Source organism: Misgurnus anguillicaudatus, chromosome 19 (genome assembly GCF_027580225.2).
Source record: "Misgurnus anguillicaudatus chromosome 19, ASM2758022v2, whole genome shotgun sequence".
Taxonomy (NCBI): domain Eukaryota; kingdom Metazoa; phylum Chordata; class Actinopteri; order Cypriniformes; family Cobitidae; genus Misgurnus; species Misgurnus anguillicaudatus.
Genome location: NC_073355.2, coordinates 7,090,292 through 7,117,991, shown reverse-complemented (window position 1 = coordinate 7,117,991; position 27,700 = coordinate 7,090,292). Strand labels below are relative to the sequence as shown.

Below are 27,700 nucleotides of genomic sequence, written 5' to 3'. Positions count from 1 at the left end.
AGGGGGAGCATGTAGATGGAAAAGAGGGTAGGGCCCAGAACAGAGCCCTGAGGAACACCACATGTGACGTTGTGGGTGTGAGATTTGGCTTTGCCCAAGGCCACATGCTCAGTTCTGTCGGTCAGTAAGAGGTGAACCAGATGTGAATGTTTTTTGAGAGTACAGTGGTGTATTGCAGGCGGTGGAGAAGGATGTTGTGATCTACTGTATCGAAAGCAGCTGTGAGGTCCAGGAGGATGAGTAGTGATGGGGAACCAGAATCTGCTGCCATCACAAGGTCATTGGTGACCCTGACCAGGGCTGTATCTGTGCAATGGCCAGGGCGGAAACCAGACTGAAACTTTTCATACAGGTTATTGTGTTTGAGGTGATCATGAAGTTGTGCTGCAACAATTATTTCCAGAACCTTTGATAGGAATGGTGGGTTTTTTTAAATAGAGGTCTGATCACAGCAGTTTTTAATGCAGATGGGATATGGCTGGCCAGGAGGGAGTGGTTTATGATCTTGGTGATGAATGGAGAGATAGCAGAGATGTTTGCCTTTAGCATGGTTGAAGGGAAAGCGTCCAGGGCATAAGTGGATGGCTTCATTTTTTTGATGATCTCCTCTATTTCCTCCTGTGTGGAATCGGAGAAGGTGCAGAACAGCTGGGCAATCTGAAGTGGTGGGTCAGCAGTTGGGAGGGGCAGGACTGCAGTGGAGGAGAGGTGAGAGTGGATGGTGTTAACTTTTTGTTTAAAGAAAGTGATGTGCATGTAGAAGGTGATTTATGTGGACAGTGGACAGTATGTGGACAGTCAATCAAGAGGCCTTAAGCCGCCTCTCGCAGGTGTACCAGAGTTTGAGATGACCAGATCTAGTATGTGTCCCCTGCAATGTGTGGGGACATCAACATGTTGTTGTAGGTTGATGGAGTCTAGTAGCTGAAGAAAATCAGCAGCGAGACGACATGAGGGGGTGTCGACATGAATGTTTACATCTCCCAGGATTATGGTATTTGCAGATGTAGTACGGAGTGTTGTGAGGAGATCAGACATTTCTGGTATGAAGGCAGAATTTGGTTTTGCAGATCGATAGATAAGGAGAACAGTCATGAGAAAGGGGGGCTTACATTGAAAAGCAAAACATTCGCAGGAAGATATTGCAGGCAGCGAGATAAGGGAAAACTCTAAGTCCTGTCGGTGAGTGACAGCTAAGCCACCACCATGGCCAGTGCTGCGAGCTGCCTCCAAGTAACTGTAGCTGGGGGATATGTTCTTCAATCAATATGGATTTATTATTAATAGATTGAGTATTAAAAAGTTTGTATTTGACCAGTGACTGTGGGGTGAATTTCTGTACAGAACACAAAACATTAAAAATCCACTCCACGCAGTATATATGTTCTTTATACCTCAATGGACAGGTAAAAGTCCCGCAATCTTATATCAGCCATGTATTTTCCTGTGGAGTGGAAATCTCCACTGTGCATTTACAAACAATAATGGCTTTTGGAAAAGTATAGGGTCAAGTAAGTAAAATAAAGTCATTGTACGATTTAGAATTGGTTTTCCATCAGAGAATACTAAAGTCATGAATCTTTGTAGATAGTGACAGCTATGTCAATCATCAATTTACAGGCATCTGTCAGTGCAAAAGTGTGAAGATGAGGGCTTAGAAAGAAGTGGTAACAGCAAAACATGCCTGTGTGTTCATCACGTTTCTCAGAAGCATCAGTAAAAGGTTTGTAGTAGCTGTCAGATAAGGGTGTGTCAGAATGATCTTGTGGTTGTGTACAAACTGCATTAAGGGTGGTAAAGCAGCAATGGTGTGGAAGTGTAAAGACACTTCTCTTGTCTTTACTGTAATGCCTGATATGCACATAGAAAAAAATGTGAGGGCTAGTTTGACCGTCTTTTTCAAAGTGGAGGGTGGCCTGAAAATGGAGGCTAGCTGGATTGTTTATACATATTTGTATATGTTTTCCTGTGTGTACTTGACTACGGGTGAGTTTTATATATGAAATCTGACTTTTAATTAACATTGCTATTCTTATTTTAATCATACTGGACATTATTTATCATTAATGTTATCGCCTGCTAAACTGTTTCATAAACAGAAACTGACACGGACATGTTTATTGACATGACTTTATAATTGTGTTTTCTACCTCATGCGGTTTATATAGTATTGTGTGAGTTACTCAACTTTGTTGTTGTTTACTTTGCTTATTTCGTTTTATTTATGCAATGATCACGCAGTTTGTTTGTGATATTTAAATTATTATTAATATGCACAATGGCATTGTTTATATTTATATATAAAAATATAATATATGAAGAGTTTGGTTCCAAAACACAATAAATCCATTTTGACTTATTTCGGTAAAAACGTGTTTTCTATACCAAGAAAGTGCCAAGATAAAAACCACTATTTTCTGTTACAAACTTTCACATAGCATCTTTAAAATAACATTAAAAATTCAAATCCATAATTAGATTTTCGAAGAATTATTATAAAAACTGATATATTTTTTATGCGAAATGCAATAAATCCATGACAAGGTTTTTTCAAAATGCTATAAATCTATTGACTCAATATATAGTGCACAGCATAAATGAGTACACCCCCTTTGAAAATTAAGTAAATATGTTAGTAAATATGAGACCAATTTGCTGTATTTTTACACACCAGTTTTATTAAAGATTTATGTTTCTTAACATAAGAGTGAAAATCACTTACCATCTTAAAGGGCCATTTCACCGGTAGAAACATTAATCTTTATGGAAAGTGGGTCATATTTGTAGTCAAAATGTAACATCAATTTAGAATTTTGTGCCTATTTGACCGAGAAAAGACAGAACGTGACTTTAGAGCACATTTGTATGAAAAACTACAACTCCCACTATGCACCACAATGCACTGCTCTGCAAGCCACTCCCATTAATCAGAACATGGCTCAGATATGATATTGTGTACATAAATGCCACGTTAGTAAAACAAAGAAAATAGCCATCACCACTGTGTCTGACAGACACCAATCATGACTTACTTTTAAACGTGATGTTACATTGTGGTACACACAATAACACTCTGGTCTGGTGTGTAGCAGCAAAGTTTTATTCAAACAGTAACATGTGGTTTCAGATCCGCAGTACAAATGTCTTTTCAAGTACTTAAAAAAGGGTATGCATATTAAATGTTTATTTAGTTTTACCAATTTTCTTTTTGTCTCTTGTTTACTGTAATTACATCTGTGTTATATCGGCCTCACAATATAGACATATAAAACACCGCTCAGATATGCTATTGTGTGCATAAATGCCATGTTAGTATAACAAAGAAAATAGAAACACTCACTTTAGTCAGACGTCCGTTTATCCCTGCATCCTGCACACAAACGCGTCCCCTACACAATATCTCCACAGACGCGCTGCCACACCATATAGTTGGAACACCTCAGAGCCACAAATTTTAATCTTTGTCTCATTACTCCAAAGTATAGAGAGCTAGAGACCCAATAGTCTTTACCTTTCTCAATATGAGCTCTAGAAAAAAGGCTTTTTGTGCATTGGCTTTACCAGTGGATTTCTCTGTGGATGACAGCCATGCATGCCTCTCCTTTGCACTGTACATTCATTGTGTGGTGTCACAGGAAACGCCCCAGCTTGACTTTCTAATGATTTAGCCAACTGTGCTGAACTTGCATGATGATTTTTTTTAACATCCCTCATCACAGAACACTCTTGATGAGGTGTTAACTTCAGTGGATGTCCTGGAGATTGCAGAGAGCTTCTCACAAGTCCATATTTTTTTTATTTTTGGATCCCTTTCGTGACAGTATTCAAACTTATTAGCAATGCTTAACCAATTATCTTGAAACCTTGACCATTTTGTGCAAAGAAATTACTTTATTATTTTACATTTCTTTACCATGTGGTGCTATTCTGTCACCATTACATGAGAGTGGATTTTCTCTCTTAAATATCACTCTCAATTGCCAGTTATCCTGTGGCCACCTGTGTGATGATTAATTATATTCATCATTTCCTAGTGAATTTTTGTTAATTACACTTTATTTAATTTTTTTGCTAATATATTCATCAGGGTGTACTCGTTTTTGCATCACCCCATTCGATTTAAATTAGTTATTTTTGTATCCTATGGTTAGTGACTTTCACTCTTTTGTTAAAGGAATAGTCTACTCATTTTCAATATTAAAATATGTTATTACCTTAACTAAGAATTGTTGATACATCCCTCTATCATCTGTGTGCGGGCACGTAAGCGCTGGAGCGCGCTGCGACGCTTCGATAGCATTTAGCTTAGCCCCATTCATTCAATGGTACCATTTAGAGATAAAGTTAGAAGTGACCAAACACATCAACGTTTTTCCTATTTAAGACGAGTAGTTATACGACCAAGTTTGGTGGTTCAAAATAAAACGTAGCGCTTTTCTAAGCGGATTTAAAAGAGGAACTATATTGTATGGCGTAATAGCACTTTTGGGAGTACTTCGACTCGGCGCAGTAACACCCTCCCTCTCCCATTATGAGAGTGAGAAGGGGAGCGGACTTTTCAGGCGAGTCAAAGTACTCCCAAAAGTGCTATTACGCCATAAAATATAGTTTCTCTTTTAAATCCGCTTAGAAAAGCGCTATGTTTTATTTTGTACCACCAAACTTGCTCGTATAACTACTCGTCTTAAAGAGGAAAAACGTTGATGTGTTTGGTCACTTCTAACTTTGTCTCTGGGTGGTGCCATTGAATGAATGGGGCTGGGCTGGGTGCTGTCGAAGCGTCGCAGCGCTTGCGTGCACGCACACAGATGGTGGAGGGATGTATCAACAATTCTTGGTTAGGGTAATGACATGTTTTAATGTTGAAAATGAGTAGACTATTCCTTTAATAAAAATAAATGTTTAATAAAACTATTGTGTAAAAAAGAAAGGAAATTGGTCTCATATTTACTAACAAATGGATAAAAATCTTAATTTTCAAAGGGGGTGTACTCATTTATGCTGTGCACTGTATAAATGTTTTATTCACTTAGCTGCCTAGTGGTGTTACACTGATTAAACATAAATGGCATTAATAAAAAAAAACTTACTTTGTCATATTAAGAATACATACTTGGACGTCGTCGCTGAACTTTTTTTGACAGCGACCAGCTGTAAAATGTTCCTGCTTGATTTTCGTTGACTTTGAGTAAAATAATGTAAAGTTTTTCATAAGATCCCCTGAGGTCAATGTGTTAGCATGACAGAAACTTGATGCTGTTGTGTGAAAACAAGCAACAGCCAGCATTTTTCCTTCGCCTGAGTGGCTTATGTTTCTTCTCCACCACAGAAAACCACCACAGGTTTATCAATGCCGTCAAAGTATTATTTTGTTTTTGTTTGTTTGTTGATCACGAAGTACAAAGTAGATGAGGAAAACTAGGATTTAGTGTGTATTCAAAGTGCCGACATTGTTGTTTACAATGTGTGGAATGGTGCGCTGTGATTTGTTGAGCAGATTTATTGCATTCTGCAGAGAAGGAGGAGTGGCGTTTGGAACAAAAGGGAGAAAAGTGACAGAATAACATGACGGATATTGGATTTTGCGTAAAATGAAGAATTTACTTTTTAATACTGACCTGATACAATACTGATTTTGGCTGTGACAATTTTTTTTAAATGGTGTTTATCGCGTTTTGGAACCAAACTCTTTGTGTGTGTATGTGTGTACCTGGTAATTATCACGTTGTGGGGACCAATTGTCCCCACAAAGATAGGAATACCAGTATTTTTGTGACCTTTTGGGGACATTTTGAGGTTCCTATGAAGTAACAAGCTTATGAATCAAACAGAATGATGTTTCTTGAAAATGTGAAGTAGCAAAAAGATTTCTGTGATGGTTGGGGTTTGAGTTAGGGGAAGGGAATAGACTATACAGTTTGTACAGTTTTAAAACCATTACGTCTATGGAATGTCCCCACAAAACATGGAAACCAGAATGTGTTATTAGTTTTGAGTTGACAAAACCAAACCCATGTAATCATGGTTCATTGGTCCAATGAAGCGGCTTATCAACTTTTTCTGTCCACTCAGGTTTGATCATTAGGCTATGGCTGTATTAGAAAATCCCTCTTTTTAGTACCTACTGTTGTAACGGTCAGTGAGTAGGTACTTCATCTAATCCAGTACACAGTATGCGATTTTGTATGCAGCCTATGATTAATGTTGTTTGTTGAGATTGTTTAAACAAATTGCATGGAACCTGTTGACACAATTTTAAGTAAATCCAACATTTTTTTGAGGATTTAACATGAGAAGGCAGGCAAGAATTGTACAAATTTCCCCCCTCTGACATGACTTTTGGCCACTACTGTACAACTACATTTTGTTATTAACATTTTTCTGTGAAAATTGGCTAAATCTATCCTACAATGACCGTAAAGCATTATTTTTTAAATTTGCAATCTTTGTGTGTGGACTTGCAATGTTTATGTCACTTTTGGGTCTTTTTGTTTAGCATTTACCATTGATGGTGTGGTGCTGAATTTACTTCCTCCTAATGATGTTACGAGTGGCACTGACGTGACTTTGGGTTGTGAAGCCAAAGTCAGTCACAGTCTCCCAAATCCCCTGAAATACCTCTTCAGATTCTTTCAAGACGAAGCGGTGGTCTACGATAAAACCAGCAGCCAGGCAATGGTGAATCGCACTTTACAATCGGTCAGGGTGGTCAACTCTGGTCACTACAAGTGCGATGTCCGCATCTACGACAAATTCAGAGAGAGCCGGAGTCACACACTTGCAGTCACAGGTTTGTAAGATAGCTGCTTGTAACATGGCTGCGACCGAAAATGCTGCCTTCTGAGGTGTGATTGGTCGAGAATTGTAAAAAACAAAATGGAGGCCAAGAAAGCGGTTCGAGCAAAGATTTTTATATTTTCACTTGTACATCTTTTGATTGTATTTCTAGCAAGAAATTAGTATTTCAGTTTTTAAATATTTGAATATTAGCGCGCTCTGTTTATATTTCAATTACGAATGCATTTCCCGGAGCTGCCTCCAAAGTCTTAGCTTAATTTAAGAATTTTAGACGCAGCCTATTTGATGCGCAAATATAATTTTTCAGGCATTGAAGCCATGTGGTATATGGATTTTAATGCATGGTTACTATGATGTATTTTAAAAAGGTAAACACAAGGATTATAGACCAATGAGCCCTAAGGCATCTGACTGCCAAGGGTTTTGAGCTGAGAGATGAAATATTGCTTTGAATTTATTTCAGTGAGTTTTAACAGAAAGGACTTTAATATCTTGAAACCCATCTAGGCCTTCAAACCCCCACGCTAAAAGTAAAATCTGATATCGTGTCTGAGGGTGAAGACATAATCATCACATGCAGCGCTCTGGAGGAGACCGGCAGTATGATGTTTTACTTCTATGAGAACAACAGTGAGATCAAACGTGTTCCAAGCTCCAATAACTCTGTGACGGTCAATCTTAAGGCGCACAAGCCTAAAGAAACCTACCTTCAGTGTGCGTATACGGTCGTGATGCAACCTGGTGCAGGCTTTTCTAACAAAAGCAACATGTGGAAGATTATTGTCAAAGGTAACCATATGCATTTTACTTTAATCACAAGGACTTAATTCTATTCAAATACAGTAGCAATAGCATGTTGTGGTTAATGCTTGTTACATAAAACTACAGGCTATTGGCTATGAAACAATGAATCCTGTTTCAGTGCACTCCTGTTGCAGTGTTCCAGCACTGGGTCAAAAAGGGACAAACCCAGGTGTTGGGTTAAATTAACCCAGATGATGTTCACAGTTGACTTACCAATGGGTTTAATCAAACCAGCAATGTTCCCTTTTTGAACCAGCGCTGGGTTGAAAATATTTTAGTTTTGCAAAAACAATACAGGAAGTAAACCTATTTGATGGGTTATTTAAAGCAGTGTTCTTTAACCATGGTCCTCATGGACCCTCTTCCAGAATCTTTTAGATGTCTCCTTATAAACATACCTGAACCAACTCATTAGCTTGTTAGGGTGACATTCTGGAAGGAGGCTGATGAATTGGCTGATGAGACATCTTGCCCTGCATTCCAGTTCATTTTTTATGACCTTCCCTCGCTAACTTCCCTCGGTCTCGTTCACTCGGATATACGTCGTTGCTTACGTTGTACGACTGCCCACTACTGTTGAAACACTTGAAGTAGGTTCAAATAGATCGGCCTAAGCCCTTGATCACATGGAAAGTGGAGACCGCCCCCTCCATGTGCAAAGCGCGAGTTGCTGAAGTGACGTCACATTCGTGATGCATTGTGGGATATGGAGCTGCCTGAAGTGTACATATGAAGTAGACTCGCTCCCTCGATCAAGAGCGAGGGTCTGTCCATACAAACTTCCCTCGTCCACTTGACGAGGTGGAACGTCCTTCAAAATGGCGACAGGGATTCCCCGGAGGGGAAGTGTTTAGGGAAGTTTGCGAGTGCGTGTCTAAAACTGGAGTGGAACGCACCCTAAAACTTTCTGGAAGGGGGTCCTTGAGGACCAGGGTTGAAGAACACTGATTTAAAGAGTGTATCAGATGATGTTGTGCTCTATTATTTCCTTTTTTATTTTTTACAGATCAAGATGAGATAACCCCAAAAATAAAAATCTCACCCAGTAAGAATGTGGTTGAGGGTGACCGGGTGCAGGTAACATGTCAGGTGAAAGACTCTTCAAATCTGGAGGTGTTCCTTACAAAAGGCAGCACTTTACTTCATCAATTACACACCAGCTTCACACACAGCTTCACGGTAAGAGCTGAGGATTCAGGGGACTACGTATGTAAAGCAGAGAAAGGCAACGTGCAGAAGATGGCGAGGTATCAACTACGTGTAGCAGGTAACTATTATAAAATCACACATTGGGCCCTATTTTAACGATCTGAAACGCAAGTCCGAAGCGCAAAACGCAAGTGACTTTGTGGGTGGATCTTGGGCGCTGTTGCTATTTTCCCGGCGGGAGAAATAAGTCTTGCGCCGGGCGCAAATCAATAAGGGGTTGGTCTGAAGTAGATTCATTATTCATAGGTGTGGTTTGGGCGTAACGTCAAATAAACCAATCAGAACGCTATCCAACATTCCCTTTAAACGCAAGGGCGCAAGTTCCATGGCGGGTTGCTATTATTATGACGGATTTGACAGGCGCACGCCAGGAGCGGTTCGCAGCCGAGGGTAGACCGACGTTCTTGTAAGAGCAGTCAAAGACAGAGAAGTTGTTTTGTATGGGGATAGAAGAAACCCGCCCAAATCAGCGTCGGATAAACATGCGTGAGAGGAAATAGCCGCAATTGTCTCATCAGCTGCGCCAAGCACTACAATGATGTCAGGAGACGGGGGGATCCCAAGCTTGCCAGCATAAATCGGGCACGCCGGGCACACAGGAGGACATCGCTGCGTCCACCCTCACCACTGAAAGGGTTTGGGGCTTTGAAATCGGACGCAAGCAAGGTTCAACCCCAAAGTACACTTACAAATCAAGTTCACATACATGAAGGTTTCTTATGAAAACATTTAAATTATTATTTAGATAAAATAAACGTAATACAGCCACACAACAAACTTATGAAAATATTTTTATCGTTATTTGCATGATAATTGTTTAACACTGCCACACAAAATAAATAAAAACTATTACCACAATGCTCACCACAATGATTTCCCTTATCTCATGTATTAATATTTTTTATTGTAACAATTTATGATTTAATGATTTCCCTTATCTTATATTTTTTATTGTAACAATTTATGATTCGCAAAAATAACGGTTGCATCTGTGTAGATTAGATAAGCAATGCGCGTTATGTACGCTATACATTATGGTCAAGCATGCGCCCTTAAAATAGCATAATGAACCACGCGCAACGCGCCACTGACTTTAGACTAGTTTTTTTTGGTTAGTAGCGCAGTTGTTTTTTGAAACTGCAAAATAGCAGAAGAGATGATTTGCGCCGGAGCACGCCTCCTTTTTTGGGCTGAACCGCCCAGGGAGCGCAAGTTCATTCCCTAGTTTGCCGACGTGCGTCTGTGGAGGGAAAAACCCGCTGTGCGCCAGTGCAAAATACGAACTGATACATGCGTCACTGACAAAGTCAATTGCGCTGGGTGCAAGATAGGGCCCATTATGTGAAAATGTAATGTTGTTATACATTTAATGGGTTAATTCGATAGTTGTCAGTTTTACATTAACATTAAGAAATAGTTTAGAGAGAAGTTGCTCATTGTAAAGAAGGAAGGTATTATAACTGTATTAAAGGCCCCATATTATGCAAAAAGCATTTGGTGTTTGGACATAAATGTGTGTTGGCAGTGTGTGAACACCACAATGAAAAATCAGCATTTTTTAATCCCCATTAAATCAAAGCAGTCTTTATAGACAATGCTGTTTTGATTATCTTGTTATTGTGATGTCAGAAAAACTTTTAATTTTACATAAACGCTTTTTTAAATGTATTTGCTAGCATGTTGTAACCAGGGCTGCCTTAACCTAATGTGAGTCCCCAGGGCTGAGAGGTTTTGTAGGCCCCCCATCCCCTCGATTTATAGAGTCTCATTTAAAAAAAAAGTGTAATATCTAATCTATGTGAATCACAAAATGCATTAGTTTCTTTCGAGATATACAACAGTGAGTTTTCCCTCTTTGGGCCAGAAAACACCGTAATATTGTTATTAACGTATCACTGAGCCCACTTGAGCATAAACACAAGACAATTTATTTAACAACCACACACAGCAACTTATGCTGAAAGTATGATTTCAAACGATATTATGAAAAACATCACCAACCATCACCTGTCTGCACAAACATTGATAATAACTGATAACAGCATAAGTAAAGAACAGCAACAGATCAAAGTCAGATCAGCAAACAGATCACGAAGGATGTCATGCTCAATAGACATCAGTGTGAGATAACGGATTCGGTCTTGCTGCATGCTTGATCGCAGTCTATTTTTCACCAAGCCCAGTCTGGAGAAAGACCGTTCTCCACTCACGTTGGTCACTGGCATAATCAGGAATAGCCGTAAAGCTATGCCTGTGTTTGGAGTTTTCTTCTTCTTAAAAATTTCAGTAAGTTCACTGCAGACGTGCTGATCACATTTTCATTCTGTACAAATTCTCTTAACTGTACCACGTCCTCCACAAAGTCCTCTTCCAAGTCACTGTTGGGTTTCCTCTGCAGGCTCAATGCTGGTGAACAGAGGTCTTGGGGGGGACATCAAGTGCCATGGATTTAAAAAGTTTTCACACACATCTTTGTATGACTCGTACCTTCTTATGGAAAGAAATTAGACTCAATATTATTAACAAATACATGCACAGTTATCTGTGAACGGGATGCATGTTACAAATGTATTTTACTATCCACGAACAAATGTCTTTAGATTTGAATATGTGAAATTCAGAATTTGAATGAACGTGTATCGATTTGTGCAGATGTGCAAATACACATGTTTTGTTGTGTATTCAAATATCATAATTTGCACATGCAAAAAGGGAGATGTGCATTTGTGGATCAGGTGACACGCGTGCATTAATCCCGTTCTGTTCATTTGTATATTGAGACTTTCATTTCGCCGTTTAAAGCATTTTATGAGCCAAATACAAACAACTATCAATGAATGAACTAAACAGATGTCTTTGATTTTGTGTCTGCGAATTTTAATATTTACGTGAATGTGCATCGATTTGTACAAACAGAGACATATTTGTGAATTCAGTTGGCATATTTCGTATCATTATTTCACAATTTGTGCACGCAAAAAAGAGGATGTGCATTTGTGGATCAGGCGACGCGCGTGCATTAATCCTGTTCTGTTCATACGAGTTTTGAGACTTAAGTTGCATGGTTTGCATTGAAAGATCCACGAGCACAGATGTGCTATGAAAACAGTCAACACTAGGTGTCAGTCTAACGGAGTTTCACACATGGCGGCGAATTCTGTTTTCTGTGTTTCCCTTTGGTCTGGTGTTTTTGTGGCATTACGTTTATTATCTATAGTGTATTGGATGTTTTGGTGGCTTGGCTGCTGAGATGTGTTTGTGTGCATGTGTGTAGTGTATCTTTGTTGTCCTTTAATAATGGTAAGTCAATTATTTTTACAGTATAATTCACTTCATTTTAAAAATTAATACTTTCATGTATTAAACTATACAATTTATTAAATATTTCATAATTTTCCTATTTTCTATTATTTCTTTTTACCTTATATATATAGCCTACGTGTTTGTTCTACAATTATTGTGTTACATGCATACAAATTAATATGCCCCAGCCTGTTTATATATAAATAACACTTCACATCATGGGTGTGTGCTATATTGTTAAGAATGTCCACATAATAATTATTAAAACAATTTTATTAAAACAGGTTATAAAAAATACCAAAATAGAAAACTAGGGAAAGTATGAAATATTTAATAAACTGTATTATAGAATACGTTAAATTATTATTATTATTTTTTTGTATAAACCATTCAAATCTTTAGTCTTTATAAATATATAAAAACATACCGTGATAAAAACGCTACACTAAAGGGAAGGGAACAGACTTTGACAGAACACCTGAAATCAGGACCTATGCTGGTATCCCCAACGCCAAACAATGTATAATCTGATATAGGAGTCTAAATTTAATTAAGCTCCTAAATCAGATTATACGTTATTTAAGGTTATGTGAATAATAGCCTATATTTAAGCACTTATAGAATATTGTATTAACAAAGTACTTATACACACTTTGAAGTGCTGAATTGCTGATCGATTCATAAGTTATGAAAGAAAACATGATTTATAAACGTACATAATTAGTATGATATAAATTGTAAAAAGTCTCTTGCCTGTTGTTAAAAGCGCTCCTCAGGCTTCGTCTTTGGGTCGTCAGAGGGATTACTCGCCCGAATATTAACATTTACTAAATTTCCCATCGGCCCGTACCTGAGACTGATTGCGCGCGTCGCCTGTTCTTCATTTGGTGGACTTTATTTATTTCATTTAGATCTTCATTTAGATCTCACCAAACCGGCGCGAAGTCTTGCTTTGCCATGGTGAACGTTGATGAGCGTTTCTTTGCCTATCTTTACCTGGATTTATATATCCCGACTGTTTATTGGATTAGTATAATCTAATAAAAATGTAATGTACTGTCACCAAGATCAGGAAAGGCAGTAATAGGCTACTTAAGGATCCTGATCTGAGTGACAGTACATTAAACACACGGTAACGTTTTTTTTTATTAAGCTCCTTAATCAAATTACTGATTAAATTACAAATAATGTTACTGAACTAGTTTTGTAGCGGTGTCGGACTTTCTCTTGCGGTGATTTTGCGTGGCGCTGTATGCAATTTTACGGCCTTTATTTACTAAAAATATAATTTAAATCCAGAACAACGAGGTACACTAGAAGTTGGTGCTATGTCTTAACCCTTATGAGAAGAAACATCATCAACACAAGCTATACTACAGCTACATTTAAACAAAAATACATAAATAAATTAAAGAACATGGTTTAGGCTTGTTAAGTGCAAATTTTCAGAGCATCGGTAAATACAGAACACTGCGCTGTAACTGTACAAAACGAATGCAATACACAAGCACTGCATATTAAATTAGGCCATTTTCAATAATATATTAGTATTCTCATGAAATGCGTACAAATAACACGCAGTTTGATTATCGTGCAATACATAGGCTACATAAAATTACAATTTTTAGTGAATATGTTACGCAAGTCCTTCCTGTTCCCTTATGGCTCATCTATTCGTGTTTTTTAATAATTGGTTTCTTATTTGTTTTTTACCATTGTCTCTTGGGTTTGGGGTTAGAGTAAGTTTTTGTAAAATAAACTGATATCCAAACCCAATCGGCAATAGAGACAGAGCGCAGTTATGCAAATTTGAAAACCACGCCCACCGGGGGGGGGGGGTCAATCCAACCGTCTCCATTGACTTTGTATTGCGAGAAGCCGCCTCCTTGTCATTTCTGGCTTATAACAAAAAACTGAATAATGCCTAAAAGCTGCTGTGTGACAATGGGGCGGTTTCCCGGACAGGGATTAGACTAGTCCTAGACTTAAACACTTTTAAGAGCTCTCCAAACTGAAAACAACTTGCACTGAAATATCTTAAAATACATCAGTACCCTTTGTTTTACCTGAAAATGCACACAGGTAATGTTTTTAGTAAGACATGTTTGTTAAAACTAGTTATATTTCCTAATTTAACTAATGCTTAGTCCTGGATTAAGCTAATCCTGGTCCGGGAAACCGCCCCAATATGTACAGCTAACAAGCCAAAGAACCCAGGAATAAGTTTTTATAAGCTGTCGAGCCGGAAACCCTGCCTTTGAGGAGAATAAAGTGGATCGCCGACTACGTTTCCCCCTAGTGGACGCAGTTCTACTAATAGAAGTACTATGAAAAGTTGCCTGTATCAATTTTTGTGTCTTTAAACGCTCGTTGTTTGGGGTCAACAGCTTATAAAAACTTTTTTTTATAAAAACAGATTAAATTTAAAAACAGAATAATACCTAAAAGCTGCTGTGTGAGAAGGTGTACATCTAACACGCCAAAAAATACGTTTTTATAAGCTGTCGACTTCAAACAACGAGCGTTTAGACACAGAAATGGAAACAGGTAACTTTTCATAGTACTCCTATTAGTAAAAATGCGTCCAATAGGGGGAAACGTAGTCGGCGATCCACTTTATTCTCCTTAAAGACTGGGTTTTACGGCTCAAAAACTTATTTCTGGGTTCTTTGGCTTGTTAGCTGTACATATTGTCACAAAGCAGCTTTTAGGCATTATTCTGTTTTTTGTTATAAGCCAGAAATGACAAGGAGGCGGCCTCTTGCAATACAAAGTCAATGGAGACTGTTGGATTGCTTTCCCCCCCGGTGGGCGTGGTTTTCAGGTTATGACGCGCTGCGCTCTGTCTCTATGGTTTAAAAAACAGACACAAAAAAAACAATGAATAAAACGACACCAAACGATGCGCCATTTAAGTGAACGGGAAGGACTAGCATATGCACGCAAAATTGAAATTTGGCGTAGGCTATGTATTGCACGATAATCACACTGATTGCTATTCATACGCATTTGATGATAATAGGTTGATTAGATAAATTAATGTGTATCTGTAAAGTATGAAAACCAATGAATCAGTATTTTGGCTAAATTAAGATCATTTCAAGATCATTTTCAGTCATTTAGATTTTGTCATCATTTCAGAACAAGCTTATTCTATCTATAACAACTTACATTATATCATGTGTGTTTCTTGAATATATGTTGAAATATATGCAAGTAAAAAAGTACAAAATAAAATCGTTCAGCTCATGGGGAGTGAACAAAAAGACGTTAAAGTCTCTCCGCAAGGACGTGCTGAAACTGTCGAGTCGACAGATGATCATCATGCTTAAAATGTTTCACCCAGAAATTAATAATGAAAACTTGAATATCTAAATGCCCAGGTAAGAGTCAAGTGTTCAGTCAGTTCACAATAAAGAAAAAAGCCAACGACATTGGCTGCAGCTTCCTCATCCACGGGCGGATGTTGCAGATACACAAATAAAAAACTATAAAGGTTTAAATGCTGGTAAAAAACGTCAATTATATTATGGCATTTTATATTTGTGTTGATCAGTTAAAGTTATTTTAATCTTTAATACTGCATCTGCAGACGACGCTATCATTCTATTATCTCAGTTTCACTTTCTCACGCATTCACTGTAGCCAGGCCCGGATTAACACAGTGAAGTGCCCCCCCCCCCCAATATATTTTATTTATTTATTTATTATTTTTAACTAGTCATTCAGGGCTCCAGACTAACGTTTTTGTTATTAGGAGCAATGTAGCCCCTGACTGAAAATTTTAGGAGCGCTAGCAGAAAATTTAGGGCACACCTTAAATAAGCCTGCAATGCAATATTTTGACATTTTCCCAAAATAACTGCATTACTGAAAAATACTAAATAGACTTAACTATGCAGTTGCTGCACATGTCATCGTTATGCATAAATTAATGAAACTTTCAGAATAGGAAGTTATGAATCAAAGATTCATACAACCCCCTTAACTATAGGCATAAGATAGGCTACATATAGGCTACAAAAAGTTATATCTAGATAGCATACTTTAATGAGATGAGTGGCAGGGCAGCAGTTTACATGCTTGTATCCTTTACACGTTTCTCATCTTTTATCTAGTTTTCCTTGGGCACTGATGTAGACCTTTATTCTCGTCTATAATGTTTTTAGTGTTAATGTAGGCTAAAAGTTGTCCGGCTCTCTTTATCTCTCATCGCTGTAATGTTTAACCGGCGCGGTTCTGAGTGCGATGTGTTAACTTTAAAAGGGCTGCGTAGATCCATCGGTAAAATCAACCGAGCGCATGGTGACATAAAACGATATACGCGATTACGCGTCATGCAATTGAGTGGTTAAAACACGATTGTGCATTCCGTAGTGCCCGCACATGCTCGAGTAGCCTACTTGTAAAAACATTTTGGCCGCAGTCTGGAGACCTTGGTGCCGCCCAATATTGACAATCCAGCCCTGGCTGTAGCCTGTGATTTAACGAAATGACCTCTTACCAATTTATTTGGCCTTCATTATACATGTATGATGTGAAAAACAAGAAGGTCATAGATAGTTTCATTAATTTAATGTAAAAAGCGCCGTGGTTGCATTCATGCGGTTGGCTTGTCAGTGCGGTAATACAGGATTGCGTTAATAAGTAGGTCCTAAGCAAAGCAACTGATTTCAGGTGTTCTGTCAAAGTCTGTTCCCTTCCCTTTAGTGTAGCGTTTTTATCACGGTATGTTTTTATATATTTATAAAGACTAAAGATTTGAATGATTTATACTAAAAAAACAATAATTTAATGTATTCTATAATACAGTTTATTAAATATTTCATACTTTCCCCAGTTTTCTATTGTGGTGTTTTTTATAACCTGTTTTGGTAATTATTATGTGGACATTCTTGATGGTATGGCACACACCCATGATGTGAAGTGTTGTTTATGTGTAGACGGGCTGGGGCATGTTGATTTGTGTGCATGTAACAAAATAATTGTAGAACAGACACGTAGGCTATATATATGGGGTAAAAAGAAATAATAGAAAATAGGAAAATTATGAAATATTTAATAAATTGTATAGTTTAATACATGAAAGTATTACTTTTTAAAATGTGAAAAGTGAATTATACTGTAAAAATAATTGACTTACCATTAAAGGACAATAAAGATACATTACATACATGCACACAAACACATCTCAGTAGCCAAGCAATTAAAACATTTAATATATATAGATAATAAACGTAATGCTATAAAAACACCAGACTAAAGGGAAACACAAAAAACAGAATTCGCCGCCATGTGTGAAACTCCGTTAGACTGACACCTAGTGGTGACTGTTTTCATAGCACATCTGTGCTCGTGGATCTTTCAATGCAAACCACGCAACTTAAGTCTCAAAACTCGTATAAACAGAACAGGATGAATGCACGCGCGTCGCCTGACCCACAAATGCACGTCCTCTTTTTTGCGTGCACAAATTGTGAAATAATAATACGAAATATGCCAACTGAATTCACAAATATGTCTCTGTTTGTACAAATCGATGCACATTCACGTAAATATTAAAATTCGCAGACACAAAATCAAAGACATCTGTTTAGTTCATTCATTGATAGTTGTTTGTATTTGGCTCATAAAATGCTTTAAACGGCGAAATGAAATTCTCAATATACAAATGAACAGAACGGGATTAATGCACGCGTGTCACCTGATCCACAAATGCACATCTCCCTTTTTGCACGCGCGAATTATGATATTTGAATACACAATAAAACATGTGTATTGTACATTTGTACAAATCGATACACGTTCATTCAAATTCTGAATTTCACATATTCAAATCTAAAGACATTTGTTCGTGGATAGTAAAATACATTTGTAACATGCATCCAGTTCACAGATAACTGTGCATGTATTTGTTAATAATATCTATCTATTATTATAGAGTCTAATTTCTTTCCATACCTTCTGTCCAGTTCTGACACTAAGAGGCTGTTTACACTTGGCATTAACATGCGTTTTCATCAATCGGATCACAAGTGGATGACGTTAATGCCAGGTGTAAATGGTGTTCAAAACATTTTGAGCTCGTCCACTTTCGACCACTTTCAACCACATCCAGAGGTAGCCGAAACCACTTTCGATCAGATCGCTTTTGTAGTTGCGGAACGCACATGTGGTTGAATGTGTTCGAACAGCCACACGCGACCGCCTTCTCTCCGCCCATTTATCTAATCTGAGGTACTAAACACAATGTTTTTCTTCTTTTCTGACTTCTGCCGTGAACACACAGTGTACAGTGCTATTTTTAGCCTTTCATTGATAAAACTAAAGCAGCTGATCCCGCAGTTTAATTTTGCAAGCGTGTGAAAGTTGTGCGATCCTATTTCATCAATTGCGCTGAAATATCAGAGAAATCTCTAACATATATACATGTACAAAACACTGTGCAGCATGTTTACTTACAAGACAAGCAGTGGACTCAGACATAATATTAGTTCACGTCCATATAAACTAATCATAATTTATATGACAGTGGAGAGACTCGCCCACCGTCTCGACAGACCGCCCCCTCACAGTATTCAGGACAGAAGCGGTCGAAAGTGGACAAAAGAGACAGACTTAAATACCAGGTGTAAACGTAATGTGTCTCTCTCGTCCACTCGATCCGATCGATGAAAACACATCTTAATACCAAGTGTAAACAGCCCCTAAATGGTCAACTACACAGATGTACAGAAGCGTTTGAAGCCTGATAGCTTGCACTCAAATGACTCATCTGCCTGTCTCTTTTTTTTTTCTTTTGCTGGGTTTCTGCTCTGTACTCATGAGACACAGTGGGGGACATGTTCCTTGCAGCTGTCTCAAAGCTATCAAACTGATCCCGGAGGCCTGCTACATATTCACGCAATGACCGAACCAGATCAACAGCATTGCACAGATCTAATTCCACCGCTTGTAGTGCAGTACTCACACCCTAAAAAGGTAGAAGGATGGCATTTCACATGTTGCACATTAATGCAATTTCCAGTTTGTTCATCTTTTTGTTCCTTAGCCTCCTCTCTTGTGCTCAAATTCTGGTGCTTATCATCAGCAATGTTGAGTATTGACTGGTGGATCCCTGCATAGTTCTTTGGTTGTGACAGCATGCAATTTCAAAGTCTATTCTTTTATTATCATTGGGCTGCAATTGTCATTGATCATCTGCCAGCGTGAAATGGTCCTTGATGAAAAGTAAAACAAAACTGAAAAACTGTTCATTCCCCACAGTTCACGCTGTTAACCCCCACCAGGTTTAGGGTATGTGCTGCACAGGGTACCCACTGTGCCAATGAGCTGATCTGCTTGATGCGTGCCTGCACGGCATTTTTAGGCTCCTGACATATTTTTAGCATTGTCAGAACATTTTCCTCTACCGTTATTAATGTCAATGCCCATATCCTCTAAAAAAATCTAATAACTGAGTTGAACAGTGCTTCTCCTGTGTGGCTTTCAATAGGGAGGACTTTACAAAACTCTCCTCTATACAGCCCTCTGGAGATACGTACCGCAGGATGAAAGTTAGCTGATCCACATGTGTGATATCTGGCATGAAGTCCACACTGATACCGAAATACTTTGTTTATAACTTCCTTAAGCACTTTCTGTCCCATCAGCTGTATGAGTTCCTCACACATATTCAGGGAGAGGTAGGATGGGGTTCCTTTGCCAGCGTTTCCGTATTTTTCAATATGAGCCTTTAAAAAGGATCATACTGGCTGACCAGCTCCATGCACCCCAAATAATTGCCATTGTTGGTGTCTCCAAACCTGTGGCTGTCACCCGTGAAAGCAAGTTCCCGATCAGCCAAAAACTTCACAACAGTAACAAGTCTCTGTAGAACCTGTGACCAGTATTAACACTCCTCATGGAACTGTTTTCTGAGTTCTGAGTCAACTGTCAAACTGTCAGATGCAGCGATCATGGCTTTTCTGTGAATGTCACAGCTTTCATGTTCTGCTATATGATCATTAGCATGTTTCCAGTCAAAATAACTCCCACTCACTGATGGTGAATAACAGAGCCATACTCTCGGCACACACTCTCCGTTACTGAGTTTGTGTTTGAAATGTATTTTTGAGACAAATCTTCCCGGGTCACTGTTATATGGGTCATCTGACTTGTCTCCCCCTATCGCTATCTGCTTTGTGGCCTGGTCCTCTCTCTGTTCTCTTAATAAATCCACATCTCTCTGGGGCTCATTTGCCCCCTCCCCATCGTCCCATCCATTGCTGCAGGCGGTTCCATGCTCCTCTTCAGCTATATCCCCCACCTGTGTGGGGCCGCCTGCATCTCCTCCGCCCCTCCAGTGTGTTATATAGTGTTGAAATATAAAAAGAGAGTGCCTTTGTGATAACTAATCACATATTTGAAAACTACAATAATAATTTCGCTAGAAATGCAATTAAAATGTGTAAAAAGTGAAAATCTACCTTTATTTACACTAAATTTGTGCTCCAGTCTCTTCCTTGGCCCCATTTTATTTTTCGAACTCGACCAGGCTCGACCAATCACATTCTTATTGTACGCCCACGCATAGGTATTTCAGGATGCCTTGATGCCTTCCTGCCTTGGAAAACTGCCTCAGAAGGCAGCAATTTAGAGTTTTCGGACGCAGCCTCTGTCTCAGTCGTGCAACTGCCTGCCAACGTGCAAGTGTGAATTTCCTTTCGCGGCAGTTATAATAACACAAATCACATCACACCCAATAATTCAATCGCCCTTGCTTTTTTTCCCACTCCAACATTTCAATTATTGCCCACTAAAAGCTGCACAGATATATTTGCTTACCTGAACTCTGGTGTCTGGTCTGAACTAGTTGAGGCATGAAAACTGCACCCTGACTGGTTGACTGGCTCAAAGTATTTTACGTATTTTAAAAATACAAAAATACTCATCTTAAATGTATTTAAATACAAATTACATTTCATTTTTTTCAAAGGCTTTAAAATACAAAATACTATTTTGTATTTCAAATAAGTATTTTAAATACATGTATTTGAAATACTGCCCATCCCTGCCCACTGCCTGTTTACTGGTTTGGCCTGCCCTTGGTAATAAACTGTTGCACATGGATCCAACCTCGCCAGAGTCTTTGTTACATATTTAAACCTGTATGTAATTTTTATTTTGATGAACACAAAAGAAGATATTTTAGTAAATGATGGTAAGCACACAGCTGCTGTAACCATTGACTTCCATAGTAGGAAAACAAATATTATTGAAGTATTTTGATAAGTGATGAAAAAAATAAATGATTATAACACAGTTGACGGTACCCATTGAATTTCACCATATTTGTTTTTCCTACTATGGAAGTCATTGGTTACAATCAGCTGTGTGTTTACCATCACTTATCAAAATATCTTCTGTGTTCATCAGAATAAAGAAATTCATACAGATTAAGAACAACATGAGGATGAAAAAATTATGACACGATTTTTATTTTGGGGTGAAGCTTCATAAGCAGTTGTAGCGAATTTAGCGGGAGGAGGGGAATAACGTTATTTGAAACACTATGAACCTCCGACCGAAACACTACGGGGATTCCCAAGGGAATCTTAGATTTTAGCTCAAAAGGGAATATTATGTATAATTAACTGTAATTAACTATACAAATTTATCAGGTTTTACCTGGCGTAGCAGAATTAATAATAACAATTAATTAATATGTTCGTCCACCGAAGACATATATTCATAATCGTATATTAACGTCTAAGAAATGTTAATTTCATGGCCTTTAAAATTAACCTTCTCACTGATATACAGTGCTACTCGCAGCGTGTAGCTGGATCAAAAGGCAGAAATAGTGACTTTAATTTCATGAGCATTGAACACAGAAACAATTCAATTGTGAAAATGCAAAACCGGTTTATTAACTATAAAACGAAGTACACATAACGACTAACTAAAAATACACACATACAATAACATAAAACATAGATGAGAAGGAAAAGATTGAAAATACTAGAGAGAGAGTAAAAGATTGGCAATAGCACTATTGCTTAACATCTGCACAAACCATCGGATAATCTCTAAGGGTCGCCTTAATTTTCATAAGGGGTAAAGCTTGAACATCAGTGAGTAAAACGAGTTTATACTTGCGTTTGGCTCTTTGTGATGCGGTGCGAAGTTTCTTATGCTCGCAGTGCGAGCAAGGAGAGAGAGAGAATCCAGGTGTGTTCGTTTAAGATGGAAGTCCGTTAAGTTGTTTCGTAGGGCGGATTGGTCCGCGGGGTTTTCCGAACTCTAGCGCAAAGGCAGGAAAGACTGTCCCGAAGAGACAGGACAGGGCTCAGAGAAAAGATGATGAATCCGAGGGACTCTGGGTGAGTCTCAGCGAGTTTCCAAACTGCGCTGGCAGGTTACCTGAGTAACCGGGCGATTGAGCGCTCATGAGTGAACTAAGCCACTGACTGAGATACTGAGCGATTCAGCGATTGAGAGATTGAGCGAATTTAGCTATTGAGCAATGATGGCTTGGGCGATAGGCCGTTTTGACCTTTCACGCGCCCAGCCCATTTTAGGTGAATGACCAATGTGCGAAGTGTTCGATAGCGCGGGGAAACAAGCCTTTGATCTTTCAGACATCACATTGGCGTACTTGCATAATGATAAAAGTTTGTTTCCATAACCCTTCAAATCGATATTAAATGACATTGATGCGGCTTATGGTAATATGATACATAGAAATGATTAGGAAATAAAGAGTAGGTTAATTTGATACTAGACAAGACATGGGTTTAAAATCACGTTGAATAATAATTTCATACCTAAGATATGAACCATGCTACAGTGAACAAAATCTAACTAAAGTGTTAACACACAGTTACATCACACATACATGAACATGCAGTAAAGGGATATAACATATATATACATTTAAACAGCTCATTGTGATCTTTAAATGTGGTTTCATCACAGACATATAGTCTGTGCCCCCTGCTGTGTCTCTGGCGATCTTCGTTTGAACGGCTGTGATGGAATTCCTTTGAACCTCCTTTTACGACGGCATTTGTTTTAATTGTCGCCCACTTTACAGCCTTGATAGGTGATAGAGGAGACAGGGTTATCTAATTATCACAATTTTAGGGCTGTTGAAATCCAGATGCCCAATGGCCTCTATTTGACTCCGAGGCATCTGTTACACAGTCTTTACGTATTTCAGTATTTTCATAGCATTTCATGAACCCAAATTTAGTAGATTTATGTAAAAGGTTTACCATTAAAAATATATATATTTTTAAGAGAATAAATGGGATTTTTATTGTACGCTTTATAATTGTAATGTGTGTAACCGGTTAGATCCAAATGCAAGTTTTATTGAAGAGAAATCCACAGTACAGGCATGTTGCAACGGCAAACAACACCTTCAAAGGCAATCCAAAAACAGTAGTCAATATTCCAGGTGTGGGTCAGGGCAGGTAGAAAACAATCACAGAACAATAAACAGGCAAGCGTCAAAAACAAGGTCGAAGAGAACAACAGGGTAACAGGATTAAGAACGCTCAGAATTGTAGACCAGGCTAGCAAGACTTTGCTGTGTGTGTGTGTGTGTGTGTGTGTGTGTGTGTGTGTGTGTGTGTGTGTGTGTGTGTGTGTGTGCGTGTACCTGGTAATTATCACGTTAGATAGGAATACCAGTGTTTTTGTGACCTTGTGGGGACATTTTGATGTCCCCATGAGGAAACAAGCTTATAAAACAAACAAAATGATGTTTCTTGAAAATGTGAAGTAGCAGAAGGGTTTCTGTGATGGTTGGGGTTAGGGAATGGGCTAGGTAAGGCGAATAGAATATACAGTTTGTACTGTATAAAATGCATTACGTCTATGGAATGTCCCCACAAAACATGGAAACCAGTGTGTGAACTCTGCCTATGGTTGGCTAACGATGGAAATTAAGCCAATCATCATCAGCTATGTAGTTCTCCCACCCCCTCTAACACACACACACCAATCATCATCAGTTATGTTTCTCACAACACACACACACACACACAAGAGAAAAACAGTGTTTGGCTGAGAGAGCGAGCATACGCGGGTGAAAATCACTACAGTGCCCCCTCATTCAGACAGACAGCGACGTTATCGCTGTGTGTCGCTTGTCTCTTTCAATGAGGCGTTTCTAAATCTGCTTGTCATAAACAAATGAGTACCATCCAAGCCAGTAACTGACGAGAGAAGGGTGACGTGAACTCCACTGCTTTGTTCTCATTGGTAGTCGCTCCCGAAAGTCGCTCGACATTTGCATAAAGTTAAACTTTTCTTAACTTTCTCTCGTTGCTGGACACGCCCATTCGGTCGCCAACGGTCACTTTCGCTCGTGTCGCCGGAAGTCGGCAGGTTTCCATTGAAATGAATGAGATCGCGTCGCTCTGCTACTGCTTGTCGTTGGCTGTCTGAATGGGGCGTGAGATCAAGTTTAGTAACACGCAGCATTTTAAAGTCAGTAACGATAACGGCGTTATAACGGGGGAAACAGTAATTTATTTGATTACTGAAAAAAAGAACGCAGTTACTAACGCCAATTACTTATAACGCCATTATTCCCATCACTGTACTCAATACATAACATAGATAATAAGTACGATATAAAGACTACCCAACTCTGTTTTCTCCCCTCAGAGCTGTTCTCAAAGCCCATGTTAAAACTGAGTCCAGACCAGGTGTTTGAAGGGGACAGCTTTCGTCTGACCTGCACCTGCGAGAACTTTAGCAAAGCGGATATCAGTTTTAATTTGCTTAAAGAAGATCAACGTATTTCTTCGACGGCCACCTACACTGGCATAGCAAGCTCAGCCACCAATGGGAATTACTTCTGCGTTGCCATGGCTAAAGGGGTTAACAAGACCAGTTTACCACTTGTTTTTAAAGCTAAAGGTGAGATTTATGTAGTTGTCTAACTATGGTATTAGAGTACAAATATTATGCATGAATTGTCACTTCTGTCTGTTATAACACATGTAATAACAAACACATATTAAAGGAGACACTGAGAATGAATTGATTTCAATGCAGAAGATTTGCAAAAGTAACACTTAACTCTAATGTGACCAACAGTTTCAGAATCTCAAAGCAACTGGTCTGGTTTATTTTTGGGAATCCAGTTTTGTGTATGCATCCTAATTGTGCATTATTTACCTTTCTATGCTTTTCATTTTTCTCCTCTTTTCCAGTGCCCGTTTCTGTGCCAATCATAAGTGCAGTTGGTAATGTGATTGTGGGTCAGCCATTTAAGGTTTGGTGTAAGGCAGATAATGGAAGTCTGCCCATAACCTTCAGATTGCTGAAGGACAGTAGTCCAGTGGCTGAGATAAAGGTGATGAAGACCACTGACAGGGCGATCTTTAACATAACCTCCATCAGTTATCCAAAGGAGATTCAAAGGTTCACATGTCAGGCTAATAACAAGGAGTCAATTAATAAGAACAGCACCGCCCTCACAACATCAGTTATAGCTGAAACAAATCTGTATTTTTTCTGTTTACCTTAAAGTTTTATCAAATGTTCAATCATTGTGTCACATACATTCTATTGTATAAAATAAGTTAATATTTAAGGAGCTCAGATGCAAAAGCGGCTAAACGCCACCTTCGTCAAAAATGAGATAATGGCCTTGTACACACTGCAAACCTTTGGTAGTGAATCCTCTAAATGATCGTTCCATTTGTGTATGGAACAAGACTCACTCCTGAATATGCAATGATTGACACAGAGGTAACCATAGCAACATTCTGCCATCTAACATGCTTATCATTCATTGCTTTGACCAAAATAATATTACAGCGTTATGTTTTGCAATAAACTCCATCTTGACGTTGTGTGTTGTACACATTTGTGAGGCTGCTCCACAGAGTGCTGTCTTGCAGTGTTGCCAGGTCCTCATCTTTTTTGTAATTACATACCATTGTGACACTTAAACATTTATGGCTTTTGGTTCATGAAGCAATCAAATTTTTGGTGTTGTTAAAGTAACTAAACCCTAAACCAACTTTTTTTAGTTAATGATCTGTAATAATGTGGGTTTATAAGTGCTGTATAAGTGAGTAACTTTTTTGACATTTGGGTATAAAGTGTCCCAATGCTACAATATATGGTGTAAAAACGTCTGAGTGCTGCCCTCTTCAGGTTGAAAGGTGTCTACTGCAGTTTAATTTTCCTATTGGATGTTGCGGTAATACGTGAAGTAAGCAGTACGATCCTACGTAAGCAGGTTCAAGCTCACCACACCCTTGTTATGATCTCAACACACACTTTGGTATGAGCTCAGTTCGTCCCCTCTATCTCTGTTGGGGTCTGCCCACTTTTCTTGCAGAAACGAGAGAAGAATTAGATGAATGACAACATGCAAAACGATTGTGGATCACATTTAAACTTGTGCTCCTTGTGTGTACTTGGACCTGAATACAACCTGAATGTGTTTAATGCATTTACAAATGTTAACAAATACACCCTTTTGGTAAAGTGTTACCAATGTACTTTCCCACAGGTCATGGAATTTCTGGAACATCATTACATTTTAAAGGTGTAGTGTGTAACTTTTATAAGGATCTCTTGACAGAAATGCTATATAAAATACATAACTATATTATTAGTGGTGTATAAAGACCTTTCATAATGAAGTGTTATGTTTTTATTACCTTAGAATGAGACGTTTTTATCTACATACACAAAGGGTCCCCTTACATGGAAGTCGCCATTTTGTTTCTACAAAAGGCCTTAACGGACAAACTTTTTTACTAAGTTGTCTCCAACGATGATATGGTTGTCCAGTGGCAGCTACCGTAGCTTCTCTATGCGTTTCGGTGAACGGTGGACTGAAACGTTTGTTGCAACTTGCAACCTCACCACTAGATGTACTAAAATTTACACACTGCACCTTTAAAAGGTCTTGAGAAAGAATTGCATTTATATACTGTATTTGTTTTATTATCATATGTTTTTTTTACTAAGTGTTTTAACTGTAATGCATATCTTTAAGTTGAATATCTGCATGCTTACACAACTTTACACATACACATAGAAATGTAATCAATTTTGTTTAGCTCAGCAGTGGTTCACATAACATACCCACTGTGAGATTACACAAATGCTGATTTATGATATAGAAGTTTTTGTACTGGCCAGCTTGATATTTTGATGATCATTTTTATTTTTTAAGGAAGTTTTTTATATGTTTTTTGACTTTTCATAGATAAGAGTAATGCAAGAATGCATAGGTCTGTGCCCTATTAAGGGACACAAGTAGAGAAGCTTTGTAACCAGAGGAGGTACAACCTCCTTTCGGGAGACAGGAGTTAGTTGCTTGCAAACATATGATTGTACTATTGCATTCACAAGGAAGTGTTGAAAACTTGAGTTTCCAAAGGGGGGAGAATGTGAAAGAATTTGGGAGATTGATATTGGATTTAAATACTGTATTTGTTTTATCATCATATAAAGGAAACACCACTGTTTTAGTATTTTACTATGTTTTTACCTCAACTTGGATTAATTGATGCGTGCCTGTCTTTTTTCAATGCGTGCACTTTTAATCTTTGTACAGCCATTG

At 38.4% G+C, this 27,700-nt stretch overlaps 1 protein-coding gene across 1 annotated transcript; it reads left to right on the top strand.

Moving 5' to 3' along the window:
* The first annotated feature begins 1,851 nt into the window (after positions 1 to 1,851).
* LOC141350972 (platelet endothelial cell adhesion molecule-like) lies at positions 1,852 to 27,700 on the top strand. Its single transcript, XM_073856870.1, has 6 exons — positions 1,852 to 1,986; positions 6,497 to 6,790; positions 7,306 to 7,587; positions 8,609 to 8,869; positions 24,775 to 25,029; positions 25,326 to 27,700. The coding sequence occupies exons 1-6, from the start codon at positions 1,857 to 1,859 to the stop codon at positions 25,640 to 25,642; spliced, it is 1,539 nt and encodes a 512-aa protein (XP_073712971.1). The 5' UTR covers positions 1,852 to 1,856; the 3' UTR covers positions 25,643 to 27,700.

Bases quoted from the DNA above. Each gene is read 5' to 3' on its own strand.
- LOC141350972 (XM_073856870.1), top strand. From the start codon at position 1,857: ATGCACATAGAAAAAAATGTGAGGGCTAGTTTGACCGTCTTTTTCAAA. The intron at 8,870-24,774 runs GTAACTATTATA...TTCTCCCCTCAG, and splicing joins GTATCAACTACGTGTAGCAG to AGCTGTTCTCAAAGCCCATG. The intron at 25,030-25,325 runs GTGAGATTTATG...CCTCTTTTCCAG, and splicing joins ACTTGTTTTTAAAGCTAAAG to TGCCCGTTTCTGTGCCAATC.